The sequence below is a fragment of the Aspergillus affinis genome, assembly GCF_023601865.1.
Source record: "Aspergillus affinis strain CMG 70 chromosome Unknown NODE_53_length_213089_cov_87_399433, whole genome shotgun sequence".
Lineage (NCBI taxonomy): Eukaryota > Fungi > Ascomycota > Eurotiomycetes > Eurotiales > Aspergillaceae > Aspergillus > Aspergillus affinis.
In genome coordinates this window covers 1-17788 of record NW_026515834.1, presented here as the reverse complement: position 1 = coordinate 17788, position 17788 = coordinate 1, and the positions used below count along the sequence as shown (strand labels likewise).

The following is a 17788-nucleotide window of genomic DNA, read 5'->3' as shown; positions in this document are numbered from 1 at the left end:
GTTATTTCTGAGCTCCAGTCAAGATCAAGCAAGCAAAGAAGAAAGAAAACGGTGGAGACTGACTTGCAAGTAATGCACCCGGTTCGGGATCTCATTCGCACGCTCGGGGTGGTTTGTGTCATGTCTCTTTTACTTTCGTTAATCCCTCCTATTCCGTGCACTGAACTCAAAGTTATCATGTCATCGAGGGACGTCGAAATCCGCAGACCTGGGTGGGATAAAGAAGAGGAGACAGCCTGGCTGCCTAACGGACGCCACCTTCTATACTCGACTCGGTTGGCGTCCGCGAACCGGCCATTCATCACGTCGTCTGTGCTCCTCACATTTGGGGGCCAAAGACCCTTCCAGCAACAGTTTATTTAAACCTTTGGGTTCCAGGATAATGCCTCCGCAAAATGCGTATTGGCTCGATCGCGTCCCCAAAGCTGCATCTAACTTAGACTGGTTACCGTAGGGCGAGATGGACTCTGCCTTCCAGGGCTCGCGGTTGCGTCTGTGAAGGATCGACTGCGGAATTTAGAATTCGATCCTGCAAGACTCAGCATACTAATCAACACATGGGATATATCCAGAATGGGCTTCTCATCTGTCTGCTTCAGGGCCAAATTGTAGAAAAAGCCACAAAGGGTAATACGAGGTTCTTTTTTTATCGCATTAAGCTTCTGCCTGGAACACGCTTGGGGATCCTGTAGATTTGAATATTGATAATAGAGAAAGAGTCAGAGAGAAAGTGTTTAAAAGCCTGGTAGGACCTCGTAAATCAATTCGTTTTCATCCTTTAACACAACCTGGCTCTCATAGCAGCTGGATCCGTCTTCTGGATCATCTTACAAATTCTTTCAGGACCTGAGACCTCCCTTGCCGTCTTGTGCTTTATTTTTCAATTCAGTGCTATAAATCTCGTCATGAGTGCTACCACGCTATCGCCAACAACAGCCAGTCCCTCCAGCACCATCATCCCAGCTTGCACAACGCCTAAACCAGGGAAAAATGGCTACCTGCCACCGGAGGCATGCGACGTGATTCTCTACTATGTACCGTCGTTCGGTGCGGCTGTCTTCTTTTGTGTTCTATATGGATTGTCGATGATTGCGCATGGTGTGCAAGGGTTTATGTATAAGAAGGTATGCTTGTCTGGTGAACGATCGGAGATCCGCTCTAACAAGATAGCAGAGATATACGTGGGTCATCGTGATGGGAGCACTATGGGAGTTATTCGCCTTCATATTTCGATCGCTTCAAACGCGTCAACAGAATAACGACAGTTGGGCCACCGCACACACCATTCTTTTCCTTCTGGCCCCCCTCTGTACGTCCTGCTGTCCCTTGAACTACCGAAGATATCTAGGCTAATGACCAGCTTTGTAGGGATCAATGCGTTCCTGTACATGACCATCGGCCGTTTGATCTACTTCTTCATCCCCGACAAGCGTCTTGGCGGCATCACCGCAAAGCGATATGGACAGTTGTTCGTTTGGCTAGATATTGTGGCATTCCTTGTTCAGGCCGTCGGGGCTGTTATGACGAGCAACACACAAGCTACCAATGCTGAGATTATGCGCGGCGTGCACATCTACATGGGCGGGATCGGCTTGCAGGAGCTCTTCATTCTCATCTTCAGCGGCCTGGCAATCCATCTACATCGTCGCATGCTTTCCATGGATCGTGTGGGACAGCTGGACGACGAGAGATTGCACCGTGGAACGATGCCGTGGCAATGGCTTTCTACGCCATGTACGCAGCCCTCTTCATGATTACCGTGAGTACTCCATCGAAAGGAATTAAAATGATATAACCCCGAACCAAGACGTCTAACTGGCCATGCAACTCAGATTCGCATTGTCTTCCGTCTGGCTCAATACGCCGACGGCACTAACCCCAACAACCCCGCCTTGACGCACGAGTGGTACGAGTATGTCTGGGACGCCTTGCCGATGTTTGTTGCTATCGGGCTTCTCAATATAATCCATCCCGGGCGCGTATTACAGGGACCGGACTCCGAGTTTCCCAAGCTGAGCCGCAAGGAGAAGAAACAGAGGAAACGGGACAAAAAGGAGGCTAAGAAAGCGTTGAAAGAATTAAAGACCAAAGCGAAGCTAGGAAATGGCGTCGAGTTCGAGCAACTGAGGAGCCAGGAAGAGGGAGGTATGGGTCTCTCGAATGGAAGTCTTGGGACGTTAGATTCTCATTCGCGATGATTGATGATTGACAACGAGTTCTGACAGTATCACGGTGCTATGCATTGTTTTCTTTTCCGTTGTATTTGATTCTTGTTAATACATATAGATAGAATTTGGATTCCATAACAATGACCTGCTAGAATCCAAGGAGAGCAAACAAGCTCAAAAGCCCTGCGCAAGAAGGCGGTAAGGGGCGAGGAAAAGGAACAGAGTGTATGCAAACGAGGGAATAGCCCTAGGAACTGATAGAAGCCTGAGGTCTAGCCTCAGGCCCACGACACATGGTCTGTCATAGCCCTAGGGGCTCGGTATGGACAATAAACTTGATTAAATAATAATACAAGACGGGGAGAGGGCCGCCCTTGTTGATGCCTGCATTATAAGGCATCAAGAGGCAGACAGGGACGGCACGTGCCGGACCGAGTAACTGCCCCGATCGGGTTAGACCAACTGGAGTGTGGCGAGGCTCGCAATGATTCTCCTGATTCTCAACCCCCAACTCACCTCCAATCTGACTGGTAATGGTTGGTTTCGGAGGAAAATGTAATCCCCAAGATGCCTATATCGAAGACATGTCAAAACTGTGCCCGATCGAAGGTACGGTGTCTCCGCAGTGCTGCCTCCCAGAGTTCCTGTGATCGGTGAGGCCTTTCGACGCGGTCCATGTTTAGTACTCGCCTGGTGCTGATTCACTTCATGCTAGATGTCGTCGACTTGGGAAAGAATGCACGTATCGTCAAGCGGGTCGCCGCTTTGATGGATTTCGAAAAGACAAGTTAGTCCCCCAGGACTTCCTTTCCAGGGCCCCGTGCTAACTATCCCTCCAGACAAATCGAGGCACTAGAGGCAAAAGTGAATGAGTTGATGGCTTATCAGCCTCCCGTGGCAGGCTCGTCAGACACATTTCACAATGCTTCCTCCGGGCGACCGGGCGAGCTCACCGGTCAGGGGGATGTCATTGATCAAGGGATCCTGAGCATGGAGACGGCCGACTACTTCTTGGAAGTCTTCAAGAGCCGGATGGCCATGCATTTCCCATTCGTAGTAATACCACCAGGGACGGGATCCAGTGATCTTCGCCAAAAGAAACCCTTCCTCCTTCTGGCTGTTCTCGCATCCTCCACATATGAGGACTTGCCATTGCAACGGCGGCTGGGGAGGGACATCAAGGACCAGATAGCCAGCCGCATGGTTATAAACGGGGAGGTGTCCTTCGAATTGCTGCAAGGCTTGCTAGTATATCTGGCATGGTAATTCGCCCAACGATATTAAGTAAAACTGCGACCTTCTTCTAAAACCACCCAACAGGTCACACTTCCACAAGAAACCACATCGCTATACGCAAATTCTGCAGTTAGCCATCGGCTTGATGATCGAACTCCGTTTGGACCGCCCCCAGCACACTAGAAATGCCAAGACGGCCCTCCAGTGGAAGTCGAGTAATTCCTCGGATGATCGGATTTACACACGAAGGTCATTGGGGCGTGACGAACAGCGAGCGGTGGCGGGATGCTACCACCTGTCGTCGATGTGAGAATGCTCAGCTTCGATCTTGCCCTTAAGGCGAGCCATGCTAACTTCAAGCATAGGAGTTCCATACTGCTACAGAAACCGTCAAGCTTCCCAAACATTTCTACCTACCTTGAGGACTGCTGTCACTCTCTGCATGAGGCAAATGAATACCCAAATGATCGATATATAGGCCACATTACCCAGCTGCAGTTTCTAACGGAGAGAATTGACCGCCTGGCGGTGTGTTATGGAATGAACGCCTTTAAACCGAGCTCGGTGACTGATCTACATGTTTCCAGTCTCCAAGAAGACCTCGAATCCTTCAGGAGGCGACTCCCATTCGATTTGCATGGTTATCGTATGTGTCCTCAGATAATAGCCGTATTGGCCGCGAGCTAATAACCGTTTCTGGCTCCCTAACAGCTCTCTTAGCGATACAGTTCCACGTGGCCGAACTCTGTCTATGCCAGCTTAGCATTGGAAGCAACTCTGAACATCCCCCGGGCTTGGATCGGCAGGAAGAACTGACATTTGCGGGATTGCATGCAGCGGAGTCACTTTTCAGAATGTACCTCTCACTCCCATCAAACTATGGGCTTGGACTCAACAACAGCCAGTGGATTCAGATGGGGTTTTCATTGTTGGTGGCATGTAAGCTTGTTCTTGCGACCGCGAAAGCTTCCCCCAAAACAGGTCGCTCCCAAAAGATGCAATGGTTAGAAACCATGTCACGACTGCACGATCAAGTAGGATCTTTGTCTGCTGCACGGGTCGACAATGATCATGAACGTGATGTCTTCTACGACTTTTCTCAACGAGTCTCTCGAGTCATGTCCTGGCTCGGAAAAGACCCACAGAGTCAAGGGTCGCATCCCGATGAAGCGGTTCAGCGCCCCCGGAATTCATTCAGCGGCGCTTCGATAATGGAGGCAGAAAAGCTACGAAATGCCGACTCTGCTTCCTCCACAGAGCCTCCGTCATTTGACTTGGGGTTTGACATGGGCAGCGACATTGACTTGACCCACGATGCATTTTTTGCAGCGGCATTAGACCAAATGATGGGTAATTGGTTTTAGTTAACGTTGGTGCTTGCCTTCAAGGTCCCTGATCTTCATATTCCTATTTTACCGAGCATAGGGCCAGGGTCAAATTGCAAGGAAACAGGAACGAACTAGAATGTCGATCTCATCATGGCAGTGCTTGACTTTTTGCGCGACGGATCGCGCATCTCCGACCCGACGCTCCACACTGGGGGCGATGTGTGCCTCAGGCTTTCCAGCCCTTGAGATCTCCGACCCGACCTGCAGAGTATATCTTCGAGAACTCCAGGATCGTGTCAAAACAGTTCCAGCAGATTCAACCTCTATCAATAATAGAAATGTATTTCTCATCCTCCAGCCTCAATTTGCTTGCTTCTCTTTTGGTCCTGGCCCCCTCAGTATTTTCATTCACACCATGTCCTCTCCTCGGTCCGGCCTTCCCTCCGTTTAAATTGGACCCAAGCTCGAAAGACGTGAGCAAGGCCATCAAAGAACTCAAGCACGAATTGGACGATCAAATAAAGTCTGGCAATGGATCGCATGGAATCACTTATTCCAACACCACCTCGTTCAGCTTAGCGCTGTTCTCCACGAACGAGGGAGCTGGCTCCGATGGCCCGTTCTTTTACGACTACCATTACACCGCTCCCTCGCTGCGGCAGTCCAAGCACTACCGCGCAGCTGATGCGAACAGTGTATACCGCATCGGTGGGCTAAGTCAAATATTTACCGTATGGACCTTACTGGCCACTGCCGACGATGGTGTCCTGGATGATGCTGTGACGGAATATCTCCCTGAGCTTGAAAGCGCGAAGAGAGACGCAGCAGAACATGCGGATAGCTTTGTTGCATGGGAAAGGGTGACTGTTGGACAATTGGCTAGTCATATGGCGGGTATTGCTAGAGACTGTGCGTTTTTTCTAGATCTTCCTTTGACGACTGACTGACCAGCTAACTTGAGAACAATGCAGCTTGTATAAGCAGCCTGAATGATGAAATAACCTCTGGTGCCGGTTTACCAAAGTCTCCTGCGTCATATACTACCTGCACTTCGGTTTCTGAAGATGGTATGGAGCTTTGAGTGTATTCAGATTTTGATATGATACTAACCATGGGTGTAGATGCAATTGCCCGACTGATTCAACAGAAGCCGGCGGCCTTCCCTGACTCGACGCCCCTCTACTCCAACATGGGATTCGAGGTTCTGGGCTATGTCATTCAGAACATTACGGGGCAGAACTTTGAAAAGGCCCTCCAGGACACGATCCTCACCCCATTGGCGTTGGACGACACTAGTCTTTTCCGGCCTTCGAATTCCTCCAAGGGGATTATCCCGGTGAACAAGGAGACCAGTGGATGGGCGAATGAGTACACAGGAGCGGCACCGTAAGTCACCGGCCCTCCAATTGTTCTTTACGCGAGGCTAACCTTTCCCAATAGTGCGATTTCGATGTTTTCCAGCACCAAAGACCTTTCGCTCGCCGGCAAGGCGATCTTGAACTCGACACTGCTCTCTCACCTTCAAACCAGGCGCTGGCTTAATCCGGCCTCACACACGTCCAACCCAGCCAACTCGCTCGGCTATCCCTGGATTATTTACAGCAGCGTAAAGTATCCCAACACCTCCATGGTAGATATCTACACATATTACAGCGACGTGGGCCTGTATAGTTCCTACCTGGGCATTGTCCCCGATTTCAACATCGGATTTGCCATTCTCGCCGCCGATAGTGTTGCCAGTCCGGACTTGAATGCCCACGCTGACATCATTGGCGATATTTTCTTTGAAGCCATGATGAAGACATCCGCGACCCAGGCAGCGATGAACTTCGGCGGCCATTACCGTGCTTCCAACAACAGGTCATCGATCACCATCTCGGCCGATGGTCTACCAGGGTTGTTTATTGAGGACTTCGTGAGCCAAGGAGCAGACTTTCGAAAGACCCTCGCCTCGTTGACCGGAGTTCAAGACCCTGATGACTTGAGCATTCGCCTGTACCCGACCGGCTTGACTTTGCCGAGCGAGTCCGGCTCCAGGCAGACCTTCCGTGCGATTTTCCAAGACAAGACCGAATTGGCAGACAACGGGACTCCTACGTGCGTGTCCTGGACCGACGTGGGCAAACTGAAGTTCAACCAGGCTTCTCTGGACGAGTTTGTTTTCGAGGTCAACGGCGATGGCGAAGCAATCGGCGTGGAGATTCCCGCACTGGGGGTGACTCTGAAGAAGAAATAGGACTAAGCAGCGGATCCAGTGTACCATAGTCCCCTGATAGGAGATGATAGACTTTTAGGGTGTGAGAATAGTGTGTATCTTATATGAATTGACTGTTGTTTCAAAAGAAGTACACCGGCCCCCGGATTACCAGAATAGGCAATCCGGTAGGATCAGCGATCAGCGCCCGTCGGGGTCTTTTCCTTCTCCCCTCATCACCTCACTTGTCTCCTGTCCTTCTTCAACTTCCACTTCAACTTCATATCCACCGACCTACCAAACCGCTCTCCCCTAGTCTACTCGATTAAATGCTTCTATACAAATTTGCCACTGACTCCTTTCGCGCGCTCTTCAAAATCAAAACATTTACCTGACCCAATCCTTAGAACCTCAGTCGATCTTACTTCTGAACCCTCCCTATTTCGCCCGTCGCACTCAACATGCCCTTCTCCTTCAACCCCCACAACTACCGAAAACTACAGAGAATCGACAGCGAGGACGACAATTTCAAGCTAGCGTCCTTCGAGGACCAACAACAGGGCCCCTCCGCCCTCCCTGCGCCCAGTAAAGACCCCGCGAGAAAGAACACGCGATGGATGGTCTGCACCGTGCTGCTCTCCGCCGTCGTCCTGGCGGCCATCAGTCTCCTGTCGATTAATTTTGCCCGACCGCGCCATCGTACGTCTTCGTCGCCTATCTCGTCTGCGCCAGAGTCCCAAAGCACCATGGCGTCCCAACCGTGCGGCACGTCGCCGTCCGAGGCCAGTGCCGCTGGATGTATATACGACGTAATGATGCACTCGTGGCTCCCTGCGACGTGCTTCGACGAGGAGCTCACGAATGAGTTTCGCGGTCTGCGAGAGTGGCAGTTCTACGCCGATGCAAACGGCACGAAGACCTTGACCGAGAAGGAATTGGCATGGCACACGGAGCAGGTCTACACGACGCTCGACTATCATTATACGCGCTGCGTGTATAGCTTGCGGAAGGACCAACGTGCCACGGAGCGGATGAAAGATCTCGAAGTCCCTGTCGCGGCAGAGGGCACGATCGATTGTTCCGAACTGTTTTTGAGCACGGCAAAGCAGTTGAACGAGACGAGCAGCGTGATTGTCTTGGAAGGCACGTTGAGGTCGCTGTCCGTGAGTTATCCGGTATGCACCCGGCCGAAGACGATGTGAAGCCTTGAGCTCAAGACCTATGGAGAAGACCGAAGAGACGTAATACTTGTAGGTCGGCCTTCATTCGGAGCGAGGCTGCTAGTGGCATTGGAAAAGGTCTTAGCGTGTACTAAATAGACCTGGCTATTGGCATAACTAAGGCTGGTGCCTTTGTGATTCATTCATCCTCGCACCGTCTTTCTCACTTTCCAACACTTGCGACCGAATTCAGTTCTGAGACCCCGAGTCCCTGGATTTGACTCAACTGTATCAAAAGCTCTTAGCGAAGAAAAGGTTCCGTAGCTTTCAGTTTCCTACCTTGTGTTACTTGGCAGCTTCCAGTTCGGAGTCATGTCATGCCAATATATTTTTTCCAACCTACTCGGAAGTCAGTCTAGGTGGGAACTGGCAAAGCGAATTCTGAAGCCTTGCGATGCTTGCACCTCTCGACTCAAGCCATAAGGGGTGGGTCTTGGCCTAACATTGAGAATCGAGACGAATGAGGGTCTCTCGCAGAAGAGCTAAGGAGGCGCAGCACTGTGCGCGGCATCCACATTGGCCAAAGGGCGAAAGGAATCCACCGATCGTCGCGTGGGGGCGGATTCGCCGTTGACTGCTTATGGTAAACTAACTTTCTTTACTCACACCGTCTATGCCGGTTCTATTTGTAGTACTGAGTAGTGTTCAAAGGAGACCAGCATTTCAGGCAACAGTAATAGGTGTCAGACTGTAGAAAATACGAGCGCATTCCCGCGAGGCTTGGTCGCTACGTACGCAGTTCTTTATCTAGTCCAGATATACAGCGTGATACCATCAGATCTCACCGCCATGTCGAGTTCGTTGTTTTCTTCCATTCTACCGCTAAAATCCGCACCATCTGACAGAATGGAGACCGAGAAGCCCCCCGGCTACGATGAAGCGACTCGCTCCACTCCCACCGAGTCTTCTAGCGTCTTCGATGGCGCAACCAAAAGCCCCAGTCTCAAGTACGCCCTGATCTCGATCGCCTGGACCGATCGCATTCGACTACTGCGGTTCCCCGAGCATATCACCGAGCGCGTCTCGGCGGTATTCCGCACTACTTGGCCCAAGAATATCCAACATGTGAAGCTGGTCGCCGAACATCCGGAGATCAAGCTGAAAGGGAATCCGTTCTCGTATGCGCAGGACGACGAGAAGATCGCTATCCGCCATTGTTTCCTCGAGATTTTCGACATGTTGGCGCAGGAGGGGTGGGGAGTTCATCCGGTGTTGGCGGGCACAGGGCGCATTGGCTCCTTTGGGAGCACGGCCGAGAAAGGTAGGCGTGGTTTTACGGACGGTCCTGGTGGATGGTCTTATGTGAGATGGGGATGGCTAACACGGCATAGACTGCATTGTCTTCCAGCGTCAGCCAGCCCAGTGTCTCTCCTGGATGTGCGTCTCCTTTGATTCGAGCTCCTATATCCACCTGATCAATAGTCCTCCGGAGTTTGGGCAATCCATCATTCAGGTCTTCGGAGATAAAGTAGAGAAGTGCAACCGGGACTTGGTTTCGGGGAATTTCGAAATCAAATTTCGCGATGGGCCCTGGTCAGGGTCAGGGAAAAACGCAATTTCGAGCCGACTGATCATGCTGGATGTCTTGCGGTGTCTGGAAGAGCATGGGTATGCGCTGTGCGCCAGTATCGATTTGGACAACGGGTCGGGAGGGAGTCTTTATAAGAGCAGTGCCAATACATGGTTTTGCTGTCGGTCACCAGAATTATGAAGTCATGAGTTAAGAATGATTGCCACAAGATGTCTCCTGTCGTGTAGATCGTAGCCTACGGCCATTATATTAGATTAAATCATATCCAATCCATCCAGTCCCGGTGTGATAGAGCTGGGGTTATATACATTGCATGAAGCACAGGCCTCAACGGACCGCTTTACGGTCGTCCGTTGCTAAAGTAATCCCTCTCGTCCACCTCTCTCGTCGACTCCAGCCTCCATTCTCCGTCGGAGCTCGATAATTGCCCGCTGTTCTCACCCACACGCGTCCCGTCAGAGCTGACGCTGACCTCCGAGACGTCCGACACCTGGCTCGGTCGATGCGCATGTCGTGTCGTGCCGTCGTCCTCGTGGATCATGTTCGCGATGGAGAAAGACCGCACGCTCGAGAGGCTAGAGATGTGACGATGATGCGCCGGTCGCACCGGCGGCGAATCCGCCTCCTGGATATCCTGGCTCGGGTTAGGCGACGCGACAGGCGACATGAAACTGGTCGAACCGCTGCCGGTGCTTGGAGTCGGACTGGGCAGAGGGTTGCTGTTATATGGTGTCGGTAGCTCCACAGGAGGCGTGGTGCTTTCGTCTGCGGAGAATGTCATTATCAGTAGCTGTCGTATAGTACAAGAGAAGGAGAACTGCATAAGAACATACCATGCATTTCGTAGATCGGATCACTTCCTGCCTCGATCGTCCGGGGTGAGGCTGCTCCTGCCGCCGTCGTCACAGACTGGTCCACGCTCGAGTCGTTCGGTTGGTAGGTGCGATAGCTGACCGACGCCGTCGTCGTGTCGTTGGACTTGGCTCCCTCCCCAACGGCGGGCGAGCCGGTGTACATCCAGCGCAAAATGTGTGAGCGCTTGCCCGACTCCTCGCTCGTCTGTTGCGAGCCCTTGGCCCGGCGACGCCGACGGAAGCACCAGAACGCGAGGGCACCGCCGATCAGGAAAAGACCGAGAACCACGCCGATGATGGCACCGGCCCACCCAGGGAAGCCGGACTTCTTGTCAGGGACGACGGAGACGGTCGGGCTGGGGTTGCTGCTCTCGGTGCTGTTGTACGGGTACCAAGTCTTGACGGTCTTGGTGTACTTAGATGAAAACACGCCCTCGAGCGAAGAATTAGTCCAGGACTTTGGCGACGTCGTTTTGGCGCCGCCTTTGGAGCTGGTAGGTTCGACGTTAGCGCTGCTTGAGTACGATGTCAAAGGAAAGAACCTACTCTCCGCCGATCCGGCCGGTCACCAGATCCGGCACTTTGTACTCGCTCCAGTCCTTCGGATCATACTTGTCCTGGAATCGGCCGGTGTTGAGATTGAATACCTGCACAATCCCGCCGTCGAGACAGTTGGTGACTGTCTTGTAGACACCCCCGAGAACCAGCATCTTGTCGGGGTAAGGCTTAATGCATTTGTGGCCGCGACGGCCATGTTTGCTCTGGCCGCTGAGCAGCTTAATCCACTCGAAGGAGGGCAGCGACAAGACGTAAACGTCGTCGGATGGGGAGCTGTCCGTGCTGAGACCGTCGTAGCCCCCGTAGATATAGATGTTATGGGACGAACCGTCGGATGCGCTGGCATAGACCGAGCAGAACTGGCTCAGGGCCGGCGGGATGTCGCCCGTTGTCTCTTGGACATACCTGACAGCGGTCACGGCGTTAGACTGGGTTTGCTGGATGAAAGGGACGCACTCACCATTTCTTCTCTGCGATGTCGTACACCGAAACCGTCTCCATGAACTCGGGACTCGCGCGCCGACTCGCGTTCTTCTGGGAGTTGCTGAGCCCGTCGCCGCCATAGATGGACTCCGGGTTGACGACGCCTCCGATGGCCACCAGCGCGCCAGAATCCGACACAGGCAGCCAGACCAGCTCGGCATTGGCTCGTGCCGGCACATAGTCAGGTAGCGAGGTGTTCGACCACACGTTGCCGCGCATCTCCGACATGTCGACGCTGATCATGCGAGCGGACGATCGGTTGGCCGACTCATCGTCGGCGATGGGCCCCCAATTTGCGCCGTGCATACCGCTGAAATAAAACCCCAGATTTTCGCTGGGGGCCGAAACGCCGGTGCCGTGGGTAATATATCGAGTGACATCATTATCGAGTTGATCTTCGTAGAATCCCGGCTGCCACGAGCTGCGATAGGGGCCGTACTGGTATGCCTCGTATCCCAACACCCGATTTCCGGCCGGCGGGTCTTGACTGTCCGTGGCGCGGAGGAGGCCTCTGTAAACGGGATGAGAATCATGCGATCCGATGGAGTTTATTAGGGCGTGCTTACCCGTATAGGTAGAATTGGTCGTCGTTCGCAAACATCACGCCGTCGCGATAGTTCGGCGCCAGATTGTTGGCGGCCGAGCCGGCCTTGGGTATGGACCCGATCAGCGCGGTGAGGTTATCGGAGGACGTGTCGAATGTGGAGGAGAGATTCAAATAATATAACCTGCCCTCTTGGTTGTCTAGGAGAAAGATCAGCGTCCATCCACCGTCCCAATTCCTAGTATCCGTTGGACGAGTGCAGCTTACCATCGCTGGTGAATTGGGGTGCCCCAGACGTATACCCTCTGAAGACAATCAATAATTATAATACAGCGGAGTACGGAATAAGAGTGACCTACTCCTGGCGCCATAAATATCCCCCGTCGAGGTAGACCTTGTCGCGAACGGTGTTGGCTGCAATGCGATTAGAGAAAGCTACGACGCGCGCAACGGAAGATTACAGAGCCAGTCGTCGCACCTCGGAGCTGCGCCCAATTGCAGATAGAGACATTCACTTGATTCCTCCAGTCCTGCCCCGACGTCAGCCCGGCCAGCGCCGCCCATAGGGCTGCCGTGGGCCACGGAGGCAGCATGGTTAGTGTCGATGGGAAGAGAAACGGGGGTGGGCGGTTCCTAATTGTTGCGCATGGTTTGCTCTCCCGGTGTCTAGTTGTCTCGCTGACAGCATCGATTACCCAGCATGACCCAGGAACAGCGATCAAGAGAGACAAGACAAGAAGAAGGAGAGAGGGAGGGATGGAGGGAGATCCGTTCGCCAGAGAGCACCAGAAGGCGTTTGCCCACGGGTGGGACAAGAGCACAAAGAACGGACGGACATGCTATTTCCAGCGGTCGGAGAGGGGCGCTGCGGCTCAGTCGGTTTAATTCCTTTTCGTTTTATTGTGTTACTGTTGTATCGATTTTAATTATTTTAAATTTTGCTGGATTTTTCGCATGTCTTTTTGGCCGTGTTTTCGGCCTGCTCGGGTTTGCGCGGTTTCCTCGATAATGAACGAGTCCAATGAGCGACCGATTCAGAACGAGGAAAGCGAAGGAGGGTGGCTAGAGAAGACTAGGCGCGACTAGACTGTTCGCTCTCCGTCCTTAGTGAGAAATGCTATGGCCCAGGGCCAAGAGGCGTTTGATGCTATTGATCGCGGCGAGTTAGCGACCTTTTTTAGTGCCAACACATTATTGCCCTAAACCCTCGGTCGGGTTGAATCTCTTCGGTCGCAACGCAAGGCATCGGAATCGGACGAGGGGAAGGTGCCAGTGTCGACGCAGAATTCCAATGCAGACAATCAAATATGATAGGGTATGATTCATGCGCACTGCTGACGACATGTCGCCATGTTTCTCCTCTTCTGCCGGGGGAGGGGATGCGGGGGAGCGAGGGCAAAGACAAGCACCACCGGACTGCCCAGGTCGGAATAATAATTCTGACAGTAGTTACGGCTTACTGCTGGGACGATTGGGAACCAGCAGGTCCCGTGCACTCCCACTTGAGTCCAACATGAGTCGGTGCAGCGAGATACGAGGGGAAGATGAGGGCGAGTATCCAATGGCCGCCAGTCCGACAAAGAACCTGCAGGACGAAGGATACACCGCTGCTTGCCGATCGGGTGACGTGCGCGGTCCCTTGCGCTGTTAATAATTATCATCATTATTCCTAATCCCGAACATGTCTGCCCAGATCTGCCCCCCTGTCTAGCCAGGTTCATACTTCACTGTCGTGACCGGCAGCGGGTTCGTTACCCATGGTAGCTCCTCAAGCCATCTTAATAAGAACCATGTCCAGTCCAAATTGGGAAAAAGGGGTTGGCTGGGCGACCTTCGGAGTTACATTTCAGCAACTGCGATTTAGCAATTTGACGTGGGAAGAATTGAGACATCCTTTCCCTTTCAACGAGGCGGAATTTTTCCCGAGGCGAGGCTGCCCTAAAGCCCAACCGGTGGCATCGGACGCTATGATCAAGACACGAAAAAAGAAAAGAAAAATCAAATAGAATAGAAAAAAGCAAAACATGGCCGCCAGAATGGAGAAATCAGAGTGAAATGCAACCACACGGGTGCGGCTCAACACGAACTGGCCGGACAGTCGTCGACTTTCTCTGTCTCTGTCTGTCTCCACTGCACGACGCCGATGAATGCACGCCAGGATTTCCGTGCTAATTGGACCCGGTCTGTTGATGCCCCGCTCTTGCTCGCTCACTGGGATGAAGTAGTGCAAATAGCAATAATATATGGACAGCAGCAGTACCGGGATTCGTAGGTTTTTCTTCTCTTTCTTTGTTGTTGGATGCCGCTACCCTCGCTTGTCATTCGGCTCTCCTAAAGGCAGGGTGTTCCCGTAGGAGGTTCTTATTTTCTTTCCTTTTTTTGGGTTCTTTGTCTGTTTCCTTCTGATCGGCTTCTATCGCGCTTCGAAGGAAGTCAGTTCAGAGTTAGGGTTTCTTACCTCCCGCCCATCGATCGATGCGGGCAGAAGAGGTCATTGATTCGCACTCGCCTCGTTCCTTTCTTGAGAGCCAATCCCGTAGACTGTAGCGCAAGGATTCCGCCATGAAGCCCTCGCGCGCCGTCGTGTCACTACTGGCGACTTCGTTGCTCTCGCCCGCGCTGGCCGCCGTCACGCCGTCGGTGCTCATCAAGGGCGGCGCAGGGCACCCGGTAACAGTGACGGAAACCAGAATCCAGACGGTCACCGTGTCGGAGACCTGCCAGGTGAGGCTCAGACTGCTCAATGAAGCGCGATTGAGACTAATCGGAGCTACAGATACCTACTACGGTACTGCCTTCAAGCCAGCCGCAGGACACGAGTGTCGCGGTGCCGCCCACGACAGCCAAAGATCCGGGATATTCCACGCTGCCGGACGTTCCCAGCGCTCCTGCGACGGAGACTTCGGCGGGCAATGGCTATTCTACTCTCCCAGAGCCCCCGAGTCCGCCGAGCACGACCTCCGTCGAGGTTCCGGCGCCTCCGGCGTCGACCTCCGTCGTCCCTCCGCCGGCTGTGACGACCAGCACTGCGTCGCCGTCGGGTGAGCCCGAGGACTGCGGCTGCGAGGTGACCACAATCCCATACACTACGTATACCCTGACCATCCCCATCCCGGGATCGACTCAGACGACGTCGACGGTGCCCGAGACGACGAGCAATCCGCCGTCCACGACGACTCGCGTCTCGCTGCCGCCGCCCAGTTCGACCATCACCACGCCTCCTCCTCCGCCGACGACAACGACGACGAGGACGAGCACTATCGACTGTTACTGCGACGGCTGCGGTGGCTGCGGCGAGGAAACGCGCACAGTGACGGTCACCACGACCTTCATTTCGGTGACGACGTCGGTGGTCACCTCCACAGGGTACGTCACCTCTTTCCGCACGAGAACGGTGTCGCAGACGGTCACTTCGGCGGAGACTGTCCTGGTGCCGATCACCACGACGCTGACCACGACCATCACCAACACCGTCACCTCCTCGTACATCTCCACACAGACCGTCACCACCACCAAGGGCTACACCGAGACCGATACCGTCTCCAACACCGTCACGCGGCCCGGAGAGACGGTGACCGCGACCCGAACTGCCAACGGCACTGTCACAGTCACGGACCGAGAGACCGTCACTGAGACCGAGACAGCGCCCGGAAAAACAGTGACGGTCAGCAAAGGCGGACCCGGCCACACGGCGACGGTGACGGTGACGGTCACCGAGGGCCAGGGGGAGACCGCCACAGAAACGGTGACTCGCACGCAGACGCAAGACACCACAGAGACGGTCACTCTGCCAGAGAGGACGATTACGCTGCCCGGCTCGACGGTCACTGGCCCCGGTGGAACTGTCACTCTACCCGGGGAGACGATCACTTTGCCCGGAGAAACGGTGACCCAGCCTGGTGAGACCATCACTCAGCCAGGCAAAACGATTACATTACCCGGCTCGACCGTCACCGGCCCAGGTGGCACTGTTACTCTACCCGAGAAAACAATTACTCTCCCTGGGGAAATAGTGACCCAACCCGGTGAGACTGTCACTCAGCCAGGCGAGACTGTCACTCAAACTCAACCCGGAGAAACTGTCACCCAGCCGGGAGAGACAATCACTCTACCAGGAGAGACGGTCACCGGGCCTGGAGGAACGGTTACTCTGCCCGGAGAGACGATCACTCTACCAGGAGAGACGATTACTCGACCCCGAGAGACAGTGACCGGGCCTGGGCAAACAATAACGAGACCGGGAGAGACCGTCACCTCCATCCAGACGTTGCCCGGAAGCACCGTGACTCTGCCTGCCTCCACGCGGACCACCACTGTCGTTGTTCCTCCCACCACCATCACCGAGTCCGGGTCGGTGACTACGCTACCTGCATCCACAGTGACCTCGACCTTCACCCAGCCTGGCCGCGTGGTCACTCTACCTCCATCCGTCGTCACTTTGCCCGGATCGACGGTGGTCAATACCAACACCGTCCCCGGCCCAACTTCGGTCGACACCGTTTCAGTGACCGTGATTATCAGCACGACCATCTTCGACACGGTTACGTTGCCTGGTAGGCCCCATGTTAATTCCCTTGTTCTTTTCCGCAGGACTAATTTCCAGTAGGATCGAGCACCACCGTCACCGTCACCGACACTCCCGCCACCGGCACCGTCACAGCCACCGGTAGGTTGCCCCCCTGCTCCCCTGAGACTTCCCCCTTACTGACGGACATTGTGACTAGGAACCACGACCCTGTCCATCTGTCCCAGCCTCAGTATCAACCCGACCTACACCCCCGCCGCACCGCTGCCCCGCGACTACACCTGGGGATGTCCGCCGGGATACCTCTGCAAGCCCAAGCACGTTGGTGCCGACGCAGGATGCAACTTCGAGGCCGGACTGCCGGCGGAGAGTTACGTCTGCAGTCCTGACCAGTGCATCGAGAGCCCGCCGTTCATTCACAAGCAGTTCTGGGGCAAGCCGGGCGAGTCCGACGAGGTGGCTCCCACTTACAACGTCTCCAAGGACTATTTCAACCTGAACCCTCACCTGTTCCGGCTGGACTACTCCATCTTCAAGTATCCCGAGAATACATCGGACTTGAAGCTCTACTACAAGCGTTCCTTCGGGTCGCGATCCCGTGGCAAACTACAATCGCGACAGTCGATCACCGATGTCCCTCCCGAGTGCTACGACGAATGTAACGATGCGGCGCTTGAGGTGCAGTCAACGGGCAAATCGGAGAAGATCTGTCAGTCCAACTCGGTGTTCCAGCGCTCCCTCGGCAGCTGCAGGAAATGTAGCAACCGCGATCGTAAGGACGGCTTTGACCAGGTCGTCTTGCCGAATTTCCAGCAGTTCCTGAACTACTGCGAGGATCAGCCATCCGGGACGACCACCGCGGCCGGCATCACGGAGGGCTCGTCGCAAACCGCCACCCATGCTACCACGTCAGAGCGGGCAACGACTACGAGTCGTGATTCGGACTCGACGACCTCCTCGGCGTCGGCGTCTGCTACGGTGACCCGGGCGACGACCACGGCGATAGCCTCGACAACGAACCGAGGGTCGGAGACGACAGAATCAAGCATCACCGAATCGCAGACGACAGGATCGCAGACGACAGGATCGCAGACGACAGGATCGCAGACGACAGGATCGCAGACGACAGGATCGCAGACGACAGGAT

The 17788-nt window shown here is 54.1% G+C and overlaps 5 protein-coding genes across 5 annotated transcripts; 4 read left to right on the top strand and 1 right to left on the bottom strand.

Annotated features, from left to right (window-relative positions):
- Positions 1-905: 905 nt before the first annotated feature.
- Positions 906-6968, top strand: KD926_008290 (alkaline D-peptidase; the record flags this gene model as incomplete). The annotated part of the gene is made up of 14 exons (XM_053100999.1): positions 906-1124; positions 1174-1309; positions 1369-1667; positions 1833-2145; positions 2291-2366; positions 2884-2955; positions 3008-3430; positions 3489-3710; positions 3770-4050; positions 4116-4754; positions 5069-5641; positions 5704-5799; positions 5854-6118; positions 6173-6968. The coding sequence occupies 14 exons, from the start codon at positions 906-908 to the stop codon at positions 6966-6968; spliced, it is 4410 nt and encodes a 1469-aa protein (XP_052955314.1).
- A 419-nt stretch (positions 6969-7387) lies between these two features.
- On the top strand, positions 7388-8128 carry KD926_008289 (uncharacterized protein; the record flags this gene model as incomplete). Its single annotated transcript, XM_053100998.1, has 1 exon — positions 7388-8128. The coding sequence occupies one exon, from the start codon at positions 7388-7390 to the stop codon at positions 8126-8128; it is 741 nt and encodes a 246-aa protein (XP_052955313.1).
- An 864-nt stretch (positions 8129-8992) lies between these two features.
- KD926_008288 (uncharacterized protein) lies at positions 8993-9857 on the top strand (the record flags this gene model as incomplete). Its single annotated transcript, XM_053100997.1, has 2 exons — positions 8993-9407; positions 9478-9857. The coding sequence occupies 2 exons, from the start codon at positions 8993-8995 to the stop codon at positions 9855-9857; spliced, it is 795 nt and encodes a 264-aa protein (XP_052955312.1).
- A 160-nt stretch (positions 9858-10017) lies between these two features.
- Positions 10018-12709, bottom strand: KD926_008287 (uncharacterized protein; the record flags this gene model as incomplete). Its single annotated transcript, XM_053100996.1, has 8 exons — positions 10018-10442; positions 10511-11022; positions 11078-11494; positions 11550-12083; positions 12139-12316; positions 12384-12421; positions 12476-12530; positions 12595-12709. The coding sequence occupies 8 exons, from the start codon at positions 12707-12709 to the stop codon at positions 10018-10020; spliced, it is 2274 nt and encodes a 757-aa protein (XP_052955311.1).
- A 1969-nt stretch (positions 12710-14678) lies between these two features.
- Positions 14679-17788, top strand: KD926_008286 (uncharacterized protein; the record flags this gene model as incomplete). The annotated part of the gene is made up of 4 exons (XM_053100994.1): positions 14679-14840; positions 14893-16669; positions 16723-16782; positions 16841-17788. Coding segments are annotated over 4 exons (2947 nt in total), but the record flags the coding sequence as incomplete, so codon positions are not given.